Source organism: Prionailurus bengalensis, chromosome A2 (genome assembly GCF_016509475.1).
Source record: "Prionailurus bengalensis isolate Pbe53 chromosome A2, Fcat_Pben_1.1_paternal_pri, whole genome shotgun sequence".
Classification (NCBI taxonomy): Eukaryota; Metazoa; Chordata; class Mammalia; order Carnivora; family Felidae; genus Prionailurus; species Prionailurus bengalensis.
The window spans coordinates 10,391,550-10,407,721 of NC_057348.1; the positions used below are offsets into that span (position 1 = coordinate 10,391,550).

A 16,172-nucleotide genomic window follows, 5' to 3' on the forward strand; every position below is an offset into this window, starting at 1 on the left:
TTTCTTTCTTTCTTTCTTTCTTTCTTTTCTTTCCTCCCTTTTCTCTTTCTTTTTCTTTCTTTCCTCCCTCCCTTCCCTCCCTTCCTTTCTCCATTCCCTTTTTCTTTCTTTTTCTCTTTCCTCCCTCCCTTTCTTTCCTTTCTTTCTTCCTTTCTCTTTGCTCCCTCCCTTCCTTCCCTCTTTTTCTTTCTTTTCTTTTCTTTCTCTTTCTTTCTTTCCTTTTTCTCTCTTTTGTCCCTCCCTTCCCTTTTCTTTCTTTATTTTCCTTTCTTTCTTTCCTTCTTTCTTTTCTCTTTCTTCCTTTCTTTCTTTTTTTCTCTTTCTTCCCTCCCTCCCTTCCTCCCTTCCCTCTTTCTCTCCTTCCTCTCTCCCTTCCTTCCTCTCTTCCCTCTCTTTCTTTTTCTTTCTTTCCTCCCTCCCTTCCTTCCTCCCTTTCCTCTTTCTTTCTCTCTTTCCTCCCTCCTTTCCTTCTTCCCTTTCTTTCTTTTTCTTTCCTTTTCTGTTTCCTCCCTCCCTTTTTGTCTTTTCTTTGTTTCTTTCTTCTCTTTTCTCCCTCCCTTCCTCCCCTTTCTTTCCCTTTCTTTCTTTTCTTTCCCTTTCTTTTCTTTCTTTCTTTCTTTCTTTCTTTCTTTCTTTCCTTCCTTTTCTCTCTTTCATCCCTCCCTTCCTCCCTTTCTTTCTTTCTTTCTTTCTTTCTTTTTTCTTTTTTTTTTTAAATTTTTTTTTCAACGTTTATTTATTTTTGGGACAGAGAGAGACAGAGCATGAACGGGGGAGGGGCAGAGAGAGAGGGAGACACAGAATCGGAAACAGGCTCCAGGCTCTGAGCCATCAGCCCAGAGCCCGACGCGGGGCTCGAACTCCCGGACCGCGAGATCGTGACCTGGCTGAAGTCGGACGCTTAACCGACTGCGCCACCCAGGCGCCCCTCTTTCTTTTTTCTTTTTCATCCCTCCCTTCCTCCCTTCCTCTTTCTTTCTCCTTCCTTCTTTCCTTTCTCCCTCCTTTCCCCCATTCTTAAAGATGTTACTTTTAAGTTTATTTAATTTTAGAGAGAGAGAATGAAAGAGGAAAGAAAACACCCATGCCTGTGGGGGGATGGGCAGAGAGAGAGGGAGACAGAAGATCCCAAGCAGGTTCTGCGCTGACAGCAGAGAGCCCAATGCGGGGCTCAAACTCAGGAACCATGAAATCATGACCCGAGCCCAAGTCAGACACTTAACTGACTGAGCCATCGAGGTGCCCCGGAAGCATTTCTTTCTCGATGAGTGTTGAGCCAATAGATTTTTCCGCGTGGCAGTCACCACCCACAGCAGTCCCCATGCTGCCTCCCTTCCACTCCCGCCACCGGGTGGTTTGAAAATTACCCCTTTACCATTGCATGTCTCAAGGGGGAATGTGAAGAATTTCTTCCCAGAGTCAGAAGCGTATCCAGAGTCGCAGGTACAGTAAGTGCCGTGGACACAGAAAGCGTGTTGGGGGCACTGTGGACAGGTAGCTGCTGCAGGGAAAAGAGGGGGCAGGTCAGATGTCACCGGGGTTGAGAGATGTCTGTTACCATTTGGCTTTGCCTCTCTGACTGGGGCCTCTTCAGGATGAGGAAGCCTACACCCTTTTCCTCCTTTGAGATCTTAAGTACATTACAAAACGAGAGCTACGGAAACCCAAGTTACAGAACAAAGTGAGGATTCGTTTGCATGACAGAGGTCTGGAGTTGGTGTTAATTTTCACACAAAAATTTCCATGCAATATAATGGTGCTATTCTCCAGATTGGCACAGGATTTTTATTTTTACTTATTTAGTTATTTAAGTTTTTATTTACTTATTTTGAGAGAGAGGGAGGGAGGGGCAGAGAGAGAGAGAGAGAGAGAATCCCAAGCAGGTTCTGCACTGTCAGTGCAGAGCCCTCTGCAGGGCTGGGTCTCACCAACCGAGAGATCATGATGTGAGCCGAAATCAAGAGTCGCGCGCTTAACCCACTGAGCCACCCAGGCGCCCCCATTGAAGAATCTTTAAAAGGAGGGAATGGATTGGTTAAGACCCTGGGGTCGATCCTGGCTCCACAACTTATCAGCCGTGTGTCTGTGCATCTCTCTGTGCCTTGTACCCTCATCTGTAAAATGGATTATTGTGAAGAGTAAGTGAATTAATACATGTAAAGTGTGTTGGGCAGTGCCTGGCACACAAGACGTATCAGCTAGGATTATAAAAACTTGAAAGTGTAGGGACCCACAGGAGGTATATTCGGATACGGGTTCACATTATCTTTGCAAGTCTATGTATGACTCCAAATAGATAGAGATACGCTAATGACCTTAAGGTGGGCCCTCTTGGGAATGATTGGAGCCGAGGAAGTATCTCGAACACTCCCTATGCGGTGTTCACAGGGAGAGGGGACTGGGAACCTGATGGGGGCCACAATGCAGTCTGGCTACTCAGAATGCATCCCCCAGCAGTTGGTTAGAAATGCAGAAGCTCAGGCCCCACCCTTACACCTGCTGAATCAGAATCTAGTGAGATCTCTAGGGGATTAAAGTTAGCCTTAAGTCATCTTGTTTATTTTTTTTGTTTTTGTTTTGGTGCCTCGCTTATTATCAGAATAAAATGATTACCGTCCTGCTCTGTCTCTCCCCTCTGGGGTGCTCACTTCACTTCCTTTGTGTGTTTTAGCCTCTGTTCTATTTCTACATTGGGCACATTGTGGTGACTGAAAACAAATGAACAAAGGACACTAAAGTAAAAAGATACATTAAGGGGTGCCTGGCCGACTCCGTTGGAAGAGCGTGTGACTCTTAATCCTGGGGTCGTGAGTTCGAGCTCCACATTGGGTGTAGAGATTACATAAATAAATAAAACCTGGGGCGCCTGGGTGGCTTGGTCGGTTAAAGGGTCTGACTTTGGCTCAGGTCATGATCTCACGGTCCGTGGGTTCGAGCCCCACGTCGGAGCAAGCATCCCCAAGTTCTACTCCCAGAACAAGCCTCTTTGCTCTAGCCCATTGGAGGATGTGAGTGGTCCCAGATGTACCCTGGGTCTCCACCTTTCCTGGTCTCGGACTGTGGAGAAGTCAGGCGTTGAGCACTTACCTTTGGTCATCCGAGCCATGACTTCTGACAAACTCAGCAGAAAACAGAGTCCTGGAACAGGGAAGCAGAAGGGAGACACGTGAGATGGCTGTGGAAAGATTCCAGGAAATTCTCCAAGGGCTGTGTACCCGCTATCCACTGCTACGTAAAAACCATCACAAAATGTAGTGGCTTAAAACAGCAAGGTCCATTTTATCATCTCTCATGATTTCTGTGCTTTGGGAAGGGCTCAGCTGGGTGACTCTGGCTTGGGGTTTCTTACACGGTTGCAGTTAGGCAGTGGCTGGGGCTGGAGCAGCTGGGAACTGACTGTGCATTGTCACCCCTTTATGGAGCCTTAGACTTGGGGAGTTTGGCCTTCCTCCCAACATGGCAACCTTGGGCAGGCAGCTTCCATGGCAGTTCAGAACTCTAAGAAGGAGTTTCCCCGCCAAATGGGCTATGTGTCCTGTTAAGATCCAGCCCTGGAAGCCATGAAACTCCACTCCTATCACATTCTCCCGGTTACAAGCAAGTCGCCAATCCACTCAGATTTACGTGGATAAAAATCAGTCTTCCTCTTGAGGGAAGATGGCCAAGGTTCTAGAAACACTTCTTAGAAGGGAAGTACTGTTTTTGCCTTCTTGGGAAATGTGGGCTGCCTCTACTGTGGCTGATCAAGTGCTCCTTCCTCTTCCCCAAACCTTCCCAGCGTCTGGTGGTGTCTTCAGCGTGTTCCTGCTCAGGTAAAGACCTGAAGACAATGGATAGATGGGTGGCTTCTCTTTCCCTTTCCTGAGAAATCCGACACCACTCTGATAGCTAGTTCTCCCCTCGCCTTCTTTTCATTCTTATTACATACCAATATCTAGAATTATTTTCCATTTGCAAGGATAGTACTAACAGCTGGTATGGTGCAGGAATCGGCCAATCAGAATGGACTCTGGACCCCCTTCTCTACTCCAGCAGATGTTAATGTAGATGCCCAATTATGGAGAGGTGGGTTGGGTCCCAGGGCAGGATTTGGGTGGGCAGGAGTGTTGTGGGAGCTGGTCCTGGGCAATGATTGGTTACAAATGGTGTGGGAATCTTTCAATATGAACAACCAACCAATGGCTCCTATAGTGCCCACTTGTTGAAGTTTAGCTCTGGTGACTAGTCACTTTATTTGCAACTTTGGTTATCCCTTGAGAAAGTGGCTTCTGCAGATGAATGGATACAGAAAATGTGATATATATATAATGGAATACTAGTTGGCCTTAAAAAATAAGAAAGTCCTGTCACTCGTGGCAACATGGATAAACTACAGGACATTATTCTGAGTGAAATAAGTCAAACACAGAAGGGCAAATACTGTATGATTTCACTTAACGTGAAATATCGAAAGGAGTCACACTCATAGTAGCAGAGAACAGATTGGTGGTTAGCAGGGGTTAGGGGGAAAAGGAAATGGGAAATTGCTTTTCAATGGATATAGTTTTTGTTATATAAGGTAAGTTCTGGAGACCTGCTGTAAAACCTAGTACCTGTAGTTAACCATACAGTGTTGTGCAGTCCAAGATGCATTAAAAGAATGGATCTCAGGGCGCTTGGGTGGTGCAGTTGGTTAAGCGTCTGACTTCAGCCAGGTCACGATCTCGCGGTCCGGGAGTTCGAGCCCCGCGTCAGGCTCTGGGCTGATGGCTCAGAGCCTGGAGCCTGTTTCCGATTCTGTGTCTCCCTCTCTCTCTGCCCCTCCCCTGTTCATGCTCTGTCTCTCTCTGTCCCAAAAATAAATAAACGTTGAAAAAAAAATTAAAAAAAAAAAAAGAATGGATCTCATTTTATGTGTTCTTACCAAACACACACACACACACACACACAGGGAAATTTTTGTAGGTGAAATGTTTGGTATCTTCATTGTGGTGATGGTATTGTGGGTGTAAGGTGTATACATATGTACAAACTTATCAAGATGTATATACTAAATGTGTGCAACTTTTTGGTCTATCGATTATACCTCAATAAAGCTAAAATTAAAAAAGAAAGTGGGTCCTGGCAATGGAAGGGTCTCCGTTAACCAAGTTGGGCGACGGGTGTAGGTCAGGGTGGACCAGTTAGGTAGAGCTGGGGTGAACTTCAATTCCTGTACATAGAGGACTGAGATCAGGGGATTGAGAGAGTCTGAGGCCGACAGTCTGGAGAAGATGGGGGTGTGTGGCTTCCCTGCGGAGGTCCAGAACATGTATCAGCTGGTGGCTATGAAACAACACTTACAGGGAATTTTTGGAGTAAAAGGCAGCATGCCCTGGGGTGCAACCTCTCCCTCCATCCTGCCTATAAACACGCCAGTGAAACCCCCTTGGAGAGAGATACCATGTCTTGGAGAGAGGATTTCTTTGGTGGGGGTGGGGCAAAATTCTAAGGCCAGCCTCTACAACATCTAAGGGGAATTGAGTTCTCATTCCATGCCAGGCATTGTTCTAAGCACCCTAGGCACATGCCCTTAATCTAGCTTTGCAATGACTTCAGGAAATGAGTGCTGGTAGCATGATCCCAGTTGTGCAGATGAAGAAACAGAGACACAGAGGGGCGCCTGGGTGGCTCAGTTGGCTAAGCATCTGACTTCGGCTCAGGTCATGATCTCGTGGTTTGTTGGTTCGAGCTCCGCATCAGGCTCTGTGCTGACAGCTCGGAGCCTGGAGCCTGCTTCCGATTCTGTGTCTCCCTCTCTCCCTGCCCCTCCCCTGCTCACACTCTCTCTATGTCTCTCAAAAATGAATACTAAAAAAAAAAAAAAGAGAGAGAGAGAGAGAGAGGCACAGAGAGGCTAAGTAACTCACTCCACTTCCCAGAGCTAGGCAGGGGCGGAGCTGAGATTCAACTCAGGCTCTGGGCTCCTGCTGATAACCTATCAACCCACATGACCTCTCTTTCAGAAATCCCACACATGCTGCATGCATGGAGGTGCCATTGACAGCGACAGGTTTACAGTGACAACGACTGGAGGAAAGGGTACCTTTTCTTCCAGTAGATGCTGCTCCCCAGATATGACAGTCCAGTAGAAGGGGTGATACGTTACTTGGTCATTTGGGGGGCAATCTAGACCGACTGCAGGATTTGGGAGACAAAGCCCTATGGGCTAGCGGCAACCCTTTAAGAATGGGAGGGAGGGCAATGCTACCTCTTTTTGGGTTTCCCTTTATGAGTTTCTGGTGGTTGTGAAATTACCACGAATTTAGTGGCTTAAAAACAACAGAAATGTATTCTCATATGGTTCCGTAGGCCAGACGTCCAAAGTTAGCCTCACTGGGCTAATATTAAGGTTATCAGTGGGGCTGCTTCCTTTTGGAAGTTCTAGGGGAGAATCCATGCCCTTCCACTTCCGGCTGTCAGAGGTGACCCACATTCCGCGGCTGACGGTCTACCCTCAAAACGAGCAGTCGAGTATCTTCCTTCCCTTCTGGTCTCCTGCCACCCTCTTAAAAGGACGCCCATGATTATAAGAGGCTCGCTTGTATAATCCAGGATAATCTCCCCATCTCAAGATCCTTAGCATAATCCGTATCTGTAAAGTCCCTTTGAGCATGTGACATTGCTTGGGACATGACACCTCAAAACATGCCGCTGTGGCATGTTGCTTATTTTATAGAGTGGAAGGCACTTGAGAAACAGCACTTGCAGGAAGGGCTTTCTGACCTACCTTTTCCTGCTTAGAATCAGGCCGTAACATTTCCCCCGAGAGAGAGGTGCCCTCCCTGTGCCAGGAAGCGAGGGATGTCCTTACCACCAGACTGGGAATGCACGCTGAAATGGATCTGTATAAACACACTCATTGGAACGGCCCTTGGCTTCCCCCAGTTATCCCTCCAACAGACCTCCTAGTCACTTTCGCACCATTCACCATCCCTAGCCCCAACCCCTCCGTCTTGTCCCTTGACAAAGTCGTCGTTTCTTTGTCAAAAGGCACAAAAGCTTTGTGCTCTGGTGTCACTTTCCTGGGTCTTTGTTCTCTTGCGAAGGCTCCCGTGTACATGTTGCAGGGTAATGAAACTTGTCTGCTTCTCTCCTGTTAATGTCTTATGTCAGCTTAATTCTTATTCTCGGCCAGAGACCCTAAGAGGGTAGAGGTGAAGTTTTTCCTCCCCTACGCTCATATGGTAACATATTCACAGGCTGCAGGGGATTAGGACGTTGACATCTTTGGGGGGCTGTTGTTCGTCCTTCCGTGCTGCCTGCATTAAAGAGGGTGCTAGTTGTGATCAGTTACTTGCACAACTGCCTTCATGGACCATTTTGAATAGTTTTGTTTGTCCAATGAATATATTCTCAGCTGGGCTGTGGACTGCTTAGCGGCAGGGTCCTGGCATATTTCCTAATATATTTAAATTTCCCTTCCCCTGGCTTTGGTATAATAATTACTTTGCAGAAGTGGCCTAACACTACACCTGCCCAAATGATGAATATAACTCACAGAGCCAAGTAGTAAAACATATAGGTTGAAAAGCGTTTCCTAGTTCCTGAGGCTCAGCAGCCGGGGCACCACCACATTTTCTTTTTTTTTTTTTTAATCTTTTTAACATTTATTTATTATTGAGAGACAGAGAGACACAGAGCATGAGCAGGGGAGGGGCAGACAGAGAGGGAGACACAGAATCCGAAGCAGGCTCCAGGCTCTGAGCTGTCAGCACAGAGCCCGACGTGGGGCTCGAACTCCCAAACCGCGAGATCAGGACCTGAGCCAAAGTCGGACGCCCAACCGACTGAGCCGCCCAGGCGCCCCAACCACCACATTTTCTCAAGCCTAGTCCTCAGGGCCTCCTTCCAGTCCAGCCAGCAACCTGTGCTCAATACTATGTGCGTGCGTCTTAAAATTGGGGTTTCCCAAGAGTTATGAGCATGCCAGCATCCCACAGTTCTAAGAAACTTTAGAAATCATCCGCTGACTCTTTTTGTCAATGAGGAAACCAGTCTGGAGGTCAAGTGGCTTGGACACTATCTGTGCAAGTTGTTTAATTGCTTTGATTCCTTATATGAAACAGGGAGACAGCATTGCCTACCTCCTGGGGTTGGGGGTGATGACATAAACGAGGGCATGTGTGAAGTGTAATGTCTGACAGAAATCACTCCGTAAATGCTAGCTGTCCCCACGATCATTTTGTTTGCACTAGAATCCAATTCTTCTTTTTTTTAAAAAAGATTTTTTTAAATGCTTATTTATTTTAGAGAGAGATGGACAGAGGGAGAGAGAGAGAGAGAGAGAGACAGAGACAGAGACAGAGAGACAGAGCATGAGAAGGTGAGAGGTAGAGAGGGAGACCCAGAATCCGAAGCAGGCTCCAGGCTCTGAGCTGTCAGCACAGAGTTCAACCCAGGGTTTGAACCCATGAACCGCGAGACCATGACCTGAGCCAAAGTCGGATGCTCAACTGACTGAGCCACCCAGGTGCCCCGAGAGCTTATATTATTTTGATAGACTTTATGATGTACCACCTGCCTCTGCAACTAAACAGCTGTGAGACTTGAACCAAGTCCCATAACCTCTCTGTGATGGTATTTTGTATCATTCACGTGAAGAATTTGGTACAATAATGCAGGTGAAACCATTTTAGCTTGATGTGAGGCTAGAATAAGTGCTCAATAAATGTAAGCTTTGGTTGATATTATGGTTATTGGTATGATTGATATTATGGCTATTGGTATTGCTATTTGATCTGGAGCCGGAAGGCTGGACGGGACTTCAGAGTTGGGAAACTGTCTACACAGAGGTGGCGACTGAAGCCACAGGATCAAGAGATTCCGGGAGCGGGAGCAGAAAGATGAGTCCTTGAGCAGAATCCTGTGGGAGGAGCATAGTGGCAAAGAATTGGAGCCAGGTGGCTTGGGTTCGAGTCCTGACTGCCATTTACAAGCTGTGTGACCTTGGGCAGGTAACACAATCTCTCTGGGCTCATTATTCTCATCCCTAAGACGAGGAAAATACTGGTACCCACCTCATCGGCCCACTGTGAGGACTGAATGGGTTAATACATACAAGGTGCATAGTGAGTGCTCGAAAATGTTGCTTGTTGTTCATATTCTTGGCACAGGACAAAGAAAAAGGATGGGGGGGGGGAGCAGAGAATGGCAAGAGAGGTAGAGAAAAAGTCGGATCAGTGCCAGGTCACACAATTATCAAGGAGGAGAGGAAGTCAAACAGAAAACCTGTGAAGATGAATATGAGCAAGTCCTTGGATTGGACCATCAGGAACATTTTAGGGATATTTGACAATGCAGTCTGAACAGGGTGGTGAGGAAAGAAACCATAAGCCAAGGGGAAGAAGGGAATTTTTTTTTTTTAATGTTTATTTATTTTTGAGAGAGACAGAGACAGAATGCGAGCGGGTTGGGGCAGAGAGAGAGGGAGACACAGAATCGGAAGCAGGCTCCGGGCTCTGAGCTGTCAGCACAGAGCCCGACCCGGGGCTTGAATTCATGAGCTGTGAGATCATGACCTGAGCCAAAGTTGGACGCTCAACCGACGGAGCCACCCAGGCGCCCCAGAAGAGAATGTTTAAAGCAGAGCCGAAGAAAGAGAAGGAAAAGACAGCTGATTGTTGAACCCACTAGCTCGGTTCAATCCCAAGGTCACAGTCAATCCCAAGGTCACACATACCTGGAAGGAGTGATGACCCTTGCATTCCTGCATGTAGGTAACCTTTGCCAGCCAGCTCTTGAAGCTCCTCACCGTGCTTTAAGCTGACCACCTCTCTGACTGCAAGGAAATATTAGGAGACTTGATACACATACCTTAGGCTAGCTGACTCAGGACATTTCTATCAGAAAAGGGAACTTGTTCTTGTCTTTCACCACCAGACCCATGGTTCTGCTTTTTTGTTTATTTTCTGTATGTTTTCTGCACTCATTTTTTCTTTTTTTTTTTTAATATTTTTTTTTCCCAACGTTTATTTATTTTTGGGACAGAGAGAGACAGAGCATGAACGGGGGAGGTGCAGAGAGAGAGGGAGACACAGAATCCAAAGCAGGCTCCAGGCTCTGAGCTGTCAGTACGGAGCCTGATGCGGGGCTCGAACTCACGGACCGCGAGATCGGGACCCGGCTGAAGTCGGACGCTTAACCGACTGCGCCACCCAGGCGCGCCTTTATTTATCTTATTTATTTTAGAGAGAGAACGTGACTGAGTGAGGGGCAGAGAGAGAGGGAGAGTGAGTGAGGAGCCTGGAGCGGGTCTCGAACTCACGAACCGTGAAATCACGACCTGAGCAGAAGTCGGATGCTTCACCAACTGGGCCACCCGGATGCCCTTTAACTGACCTTTTAAAAAAATGCTTACATAAGTTAAGATTAGTCAAACGAGGTCGTTATCTCTGCGTTTAAGATTATAAAATGATAAATTCAACCCTAAGAACAAAACATATGATAAAAGTGAATGGTTTGCTTATATCAAGCATGATACTAAATAAAAAAGGAAGAGAGTCAGATGTTTAACTTTGTAGGTTCTTTGAGTCTGTGATTTTTTTTTTTCAGAGAGTGCAAGTGGGGAGGGGTGGGGATGGGAGAGAGAGAGGGGGAGAGGGAGAGATAATTTTAAGCAGGCTCCATGCTCATAGTGGATCAGAGTTGCACGCTCCACGGACTGAGCTGCCCAGGTGTCCTGTGTCTGTGATTACAAAAAAATTTTTTTAACATTTATTTATTTTTGAGAGAGAGAGAGAGAGAGACAGAGCATGAGCAGGGGAGGGGCAGAGAGAGAGGGAGACACAGAATTGGAAACAGGCTCCAGGCTCTGAGCCATCAGCCCAGAGCCCGACGCGGGGCTCGAACCCACGGACCGCGAGATCATGACCTGAGCCGAAGTCGGACGCTTAACCGACTGCGCCACCCAGGCGCCCCTCAAGACCCATTTTCATATGCTCCTTTGGTGGTAGGTTTTCATAGCTATTGTTGATTGCCCTTGGGGTGACAGAATCAATTGACCCTAGGAGAGGAATGCCTTTTAGTTACAGAGCATTATCTGAGGAGTGGGAAGTGACTTTGGTGTCAAAATCAAGCTTAAATAACGCTGTGGTTTTGAGTTGGGTAAGCCAGAATTTAGGGTATCTCTGTTGGTATCTCAAGTTATTGGAGCAGTCATTTTCACAAATCTTGGTATTTTTACCTCCTTAGCAGATGGCACTCCACAGATCTGGCTGGAGTCTCAAAAATCCAGTCCAGGGTGATAACTTATTTGGTTATCTGGAGCAATCCAAACCAATTGCAGGATTTGGAAGAAAACCTTAAGTCCTTCCCTCCTCGGGCAAATATTTATCGAGACAAATATCACTAAGTGACAGGATCTGTGCTACTTTCTAGGGATACAGCAGTGAACAAAATTAACACAATCTTTTCTATTAAGAACTACAGAGGAAGGGAACTTGGAGGAAAAGCAGGTTTTTGGGGGGAGAGACAGGGTTACGTTTTGGATAAGTTGATTTTGACGTTCCGTGATTTCAACGTTCATTATACATACAGTCGATCTGGTTCATGCACAAAAGAGGGGGCTCTCCTCCCTGCTATCTATCAGACTGCTGTCTTTGCTACTGTTAACTTCGTGACAGTTTGTTCATTTTCTTATGCTGATTCCTACCCCTGACACCCTGGCCCTAGATTCGGGTTGGAAAGGTTCTCTTTGCTTCCTCCTGGTCCATCTCAGCCTAGCTGTGATGTTTAATAAAGCTCTACTGAGGTCAAGAGTGATGTGATCCTATTAAATCTAAGTCAGATCCTGCTCCTCCTCTCCTGAGAGCCTTCGGGAGTCCCGGTTCACTTAGAATAAAAGCCAGGGTCCTCACCACGGCCCATAAGTCCCTGCACGATCTGTCTCAGTCATCTCCTCGCCCTCGTCTCCTCCCAATCTCCCCCATCCTGCACTCTGCTTTCTCTGCCTCAGCCACCCTGGCTCCTTGCCTTTCCTTGGACATGCCAGGCACACTCCTGCCTCTGGGCTTTTGTACTTCTTGTTTTCTAAACGCTTTCTGCCTAATGCTGTTCTACCTAAATGCTTTCGCCCAGATTCCTGCATGCGACCACTTGGCTCACTGGCTCGCTTCAAGTCATTGCTTACGTGTCCCCTCTTTAGTGAGGTCTCCCCTGATCTCCCTGTCTAAATCTTTCTCTGTCTCTTCTTCCCTTCTTCTGTCTCTGTCTCTCTCTCTCACACACACCCTCCATCCACTTTCCCCACTTGTTTCTATCCAGTGCACTCACCACCTCCTTTTTTAAAAATTATTTATTTTGAGAGAGAGAGAGAGATAGAGACAGAGCATGAGAAGGGGAGGGGCAGAGAGAAGAGACACAGAAGCAGGCTCCAGACTCTGAGCGGTCACCACAGAGCCCGGTGCAGGGCTCGAACTCGTGAACTGTGAGATCATGACCTGAACTGAAGTTGGCTGCTTAACTGACTGAGCCACCTGGGCATCCCATCACCACCTCCTACTATACAAAACAATTTATTTCCCTTATTCTGTTTACTATCTCTCTGCCCTACTAGAATGCCACCTCTATAGGGCAAGTAATTTTGGTTGGTTTATTCATCGCTGTATTTCCTGCACCTCACACAGGGTCTGGGGCATAATAGGTGCTCAATCAATACTGATTTAATGACACAGAGATCTGGCTGGAGGGCAGTTATCAGTTGCTCTCAGAAGTGGCTGCCCTTGGTGACTTCAAGTTCCTGACTATCCTGACTAGCCCTTGAGAGGTCTCTTGGTGGTGGCGGGGCTGGTAGCTTGGCTCTCAACAATGGGGATCTCCAGGTGTCTACAGACCTCAGAGTCCAGGCTTGACGTCCACCCTAACCCCAGATTGCACCGCTCTATTCTAGGCACAGGGGATAAAATAGTGAACAAAACAAAAATCCCCATTCTCATAAAGTCTTTTTTCTTTGCACATGCTGTTCCCTCTACTTGGAACTCATTCCTCTCTAATGCTAGGTGCACTTCCTCAAGACCCAGAAGCACTTCCTCCCCCCAAAACCTTCACAATTATCCCAAAGCTAGCCCATACTAACTGATAGAAAATTCCTCATACTGTGGCTATCTCGGGCCAGTTGCCTGTAAGAACCCGAGGTAGGAATTGGGATCCACATGATGTGTTGGGGGACAGTAGGGGCTGAGGTGCCCATGAGTTTTTGGAGAACTCTCTCGGGAGAAGGATATTAAGGAAGCATGATAGGCAGGGGAAGGAGCTAAATGAAGTGGTCTCAGTAGGAGTCTTAGCCTTGGCTTCATTCCCTGGGGGAGCTCTGGGGGGTGCACCATGGCTTTGATCCATCGGGAGGCAAGGCCTTTTATCCCCTGGGTCCATCAGTCACTGGCTGTGGGCTGCCCCTTGGGGTGGCATGGGGGACAGAACCTGACAGGCACAGTGATGGATGGGACCCGGGCAGAGTGCCAGAAGCAACCACCCACAGCACCCAAACCTTTCTCTGTGTATACCCACTGTCTCAAATGTTGCTACTCTGCCGTAGCCTGCTTTCCTTATTCTCTCTCCTGAGCGCAGTCCCCAGTAAATCACAAGCGTAGGGAGCCTGACCTAATAGAATCCCTCCCTTATTTGGTTGTCACCAAAAGAAAGTAGGAAAAAATAATTCAAGGTTCCTAACTCTTTATGATTTTACCTGAAACGAGATTTAGAAATAATATTATGCCAAGGCACAAACAAGATCCCTCAGCAATCTAATTTTATTGACGACGACGACTACGGTTAAATCCTATTTGGACCTAGATACAGAGTACTTAGTCCTTACACCATACTGCCACCTTCTGGGAAAACTAAGGAATAAGAAATTCAAAGTAGCTTCAAATGTTTGGTTTGTTAAGCAGGACTGAGGGTGAAGATTGAAAACTTTAGAGTGCAAGGAGCCGAGGCCAATCCTACAGAGTATTAACCAGTCCTTTTTTATGTTATCTTAAATATACTATTATATTCTTATTGCATTTGGAAATTGAGGTCCACAGATATTATTGAATTAATAAGCTAAATTTAGTAATAGGCATAGGAAATGGGGGTTAGGAACCTGGTCTTCATATTTATTCGTCTATCCACTCTTCCATCCATCCATCCATCCATCCTTCATTCATCATCCATCCATCCACCTATCCATCTTCTCTTTCCTTCCTTCCTTCTGTCCATCCATCCATCATCTATCATCCATCCATCCTTTCTTCCATCCATCCACCCATCCATCTTCCTTCCTCCCTTCTTTCATTCCTTCCTTCCTTTTCTCCATCCATCCACCCATCCATCTTCCTTCTTTCCTTCCTTCCTCCTGTCCATCCATCATCCATTCATCATCCATACATCCATCCACCTATCCAACTTCCTTCCTCCCTTCTTTCTTTCCTTCCTTCCCTCTTTCTGTCCATCCATCCATCCATCCATCCATCATCTATCATCCATCCATCCTTTCTTCCATCCATCCACCCATCCATCTTCCTTCCTTCCTTCCTTCCTTCTCTCCTTCCGTCCATCCATCCATCCATCCATCCATCTATCCCTCCATCCATCCCACAAATGTTTAGGATATGCCTTCTCTGTGTTTGGTGATCTCATGTCAGATTGATAAATTTTACTCAATCTTAACTTTAAACTTAACTTTAAACTCACATTTAAAATCCTGCCAATCCATTTACTCTTCAGGAGAAAAAATACATCCATGGCATTAATAAAATTTGATTTTCTTCCCTTGGTTTTTAAAAAAAGTTTATTTATTTATTTGAAGAGAGACAGAGATAGCATGAGTGGGGGAAGGGCAGAGGGAGAGACATGGGAGGGGTGGAAACAGAGGAAGAGAGAGAATCCCAAGCAGGCTCCATGCTGCCAGCACAGAGCCTGACTCAGGACTTGAACTCACCACACCATGAGATCATGACCTGAGCCGGAACCAAGAGCAGGACACTCAACCAACTGAGCCACCCAGGCACCCCATTATTCCCTTTAATTGCTAAAAAACATTCTTTTTAAAAAAAAAAAGTTTATTTAGTATTTATTTTGAGAGAGACAGAGACAGCATGAGTGGGGGAGGGGCAGAGAGTGAGGGAGACAGAGAATCCCAAGCAGGTTCCGCACCGTCAGCTTGGAGCCCGATTCAGGGCTTGAACTCACGAAACCATGAGATCATGACTGAAATCAAGAGTTGGATGCCCAACTGACTGAGCCACCCAGAGCCACCCAAATACATTCTTATGTAAGTAGTTCTAGGGAATAAAATCAGAGTTGGTGCAGGGCAAGTTTGGGAATAGGTAAATGCCACGGGAGGCAAATAAGGATGTTGCTGCGTAATTAACTCCTAACGCTGATGTATTTTGAGTAGCTGTTGTAAGGTACACTGTGAAATTATTTCTGCATCATTCAGTACTGTTTTACCACTGCACTTTAAAAAAATTTTTTTTTTCAACGTTTATTTATTTTTGGGACAGAGAGAGACAGAGCATGAACGGGGGAGGGGCAGAGAGAGAGGGAGACACAGAATTGGAAACAGGCTCCAGGCTCTGAGCCATCAGCCCAGAGCCTGACATGGGGCTCGAACTCACAGACCGCGAGATCGTGACCTGGCTGAAGTTGGACGCTTAACCGACTGTGCCACCCAGGCGCCCCTACACTTTTAATCACTTCACCATACTGCTCTACACGGAATTAGTCAGTCCTTTACAGATGCATGGGTAGGCTGATTCCAGTTACTTTGTAACCCAAAATGCTGCAATGAACAGCCTTATGTTTTTAACACAGATCCTGTGTCAATGTTTCTTTTTTCTTTAACTTTTAAAAAATTTATTGAAGTGCTCTTTATACCCACTGCGGGGCTTGAACTCACAACCCCAGGATCAAGAGTCGAGTGCTCTTCTGACAGAGCCGGCTGGGCGCCCGGATCCCCTGTAAGTATTTCTATGGGAAAACTCACTGGAACTGGGTCAAAGGGTAAACACGCGGGAAATTCTGATTATTTTGTCCCAGTGGTGCTTTAAAAAGATTTGTGACTTACATTCCCTCCTGCTTTGATGGACTCTTCTTCACCTCTTTGGCGAGGGAGGGATTCCTGCCTGGCAGTTGTGGGCATGACCTCCGACGCCAGACAGAGGAAAGTCACC

The 16,172-nt window shown here is 46.6% G+C and overlaps 1 protein-coding gene across 2 annotated transcripts in view; it reads right to left on the reverse strand.

Annotated features, from left to right (window-relative positions):
- Positions 1 to 9,839, reverse strand: part of ADGRE3 (adhesion G protein-coupled receptor E3) — a 44,106-nt gene extending 34,267 nt beyond the window's left edge. The window contains exons 1-3 of one of the 2 annotated variants that reach the window (XM_043586840.1): positions 9,701 to 9,839; positions 3,088 to 3,138; positions 1,376 to 1,501 (exon numbers count right to left, since the gene is read on the reverse strand). In XM_043586840.1, the coding sequence (XP_043442775.1) occupies positions 1,376 to 1,501; positions 3,088 to 3,138; positions 9,701 to 9,725 (202 nt within the window). In that variant the 5' untranslated portion in view covers positions 9,726 to 9,839. Of the gene's footprint in view, positions 1 to 1,375; positions 1,502 to 3,087; positions 3,139 to 9,700 lie in introns of those variants that run through there. The other variant, XM_043586841.1, reaches the window with a different exon arrangement.
- Positions 9,840 to 16,172: the final 6,333 nt, after the last annotated feature.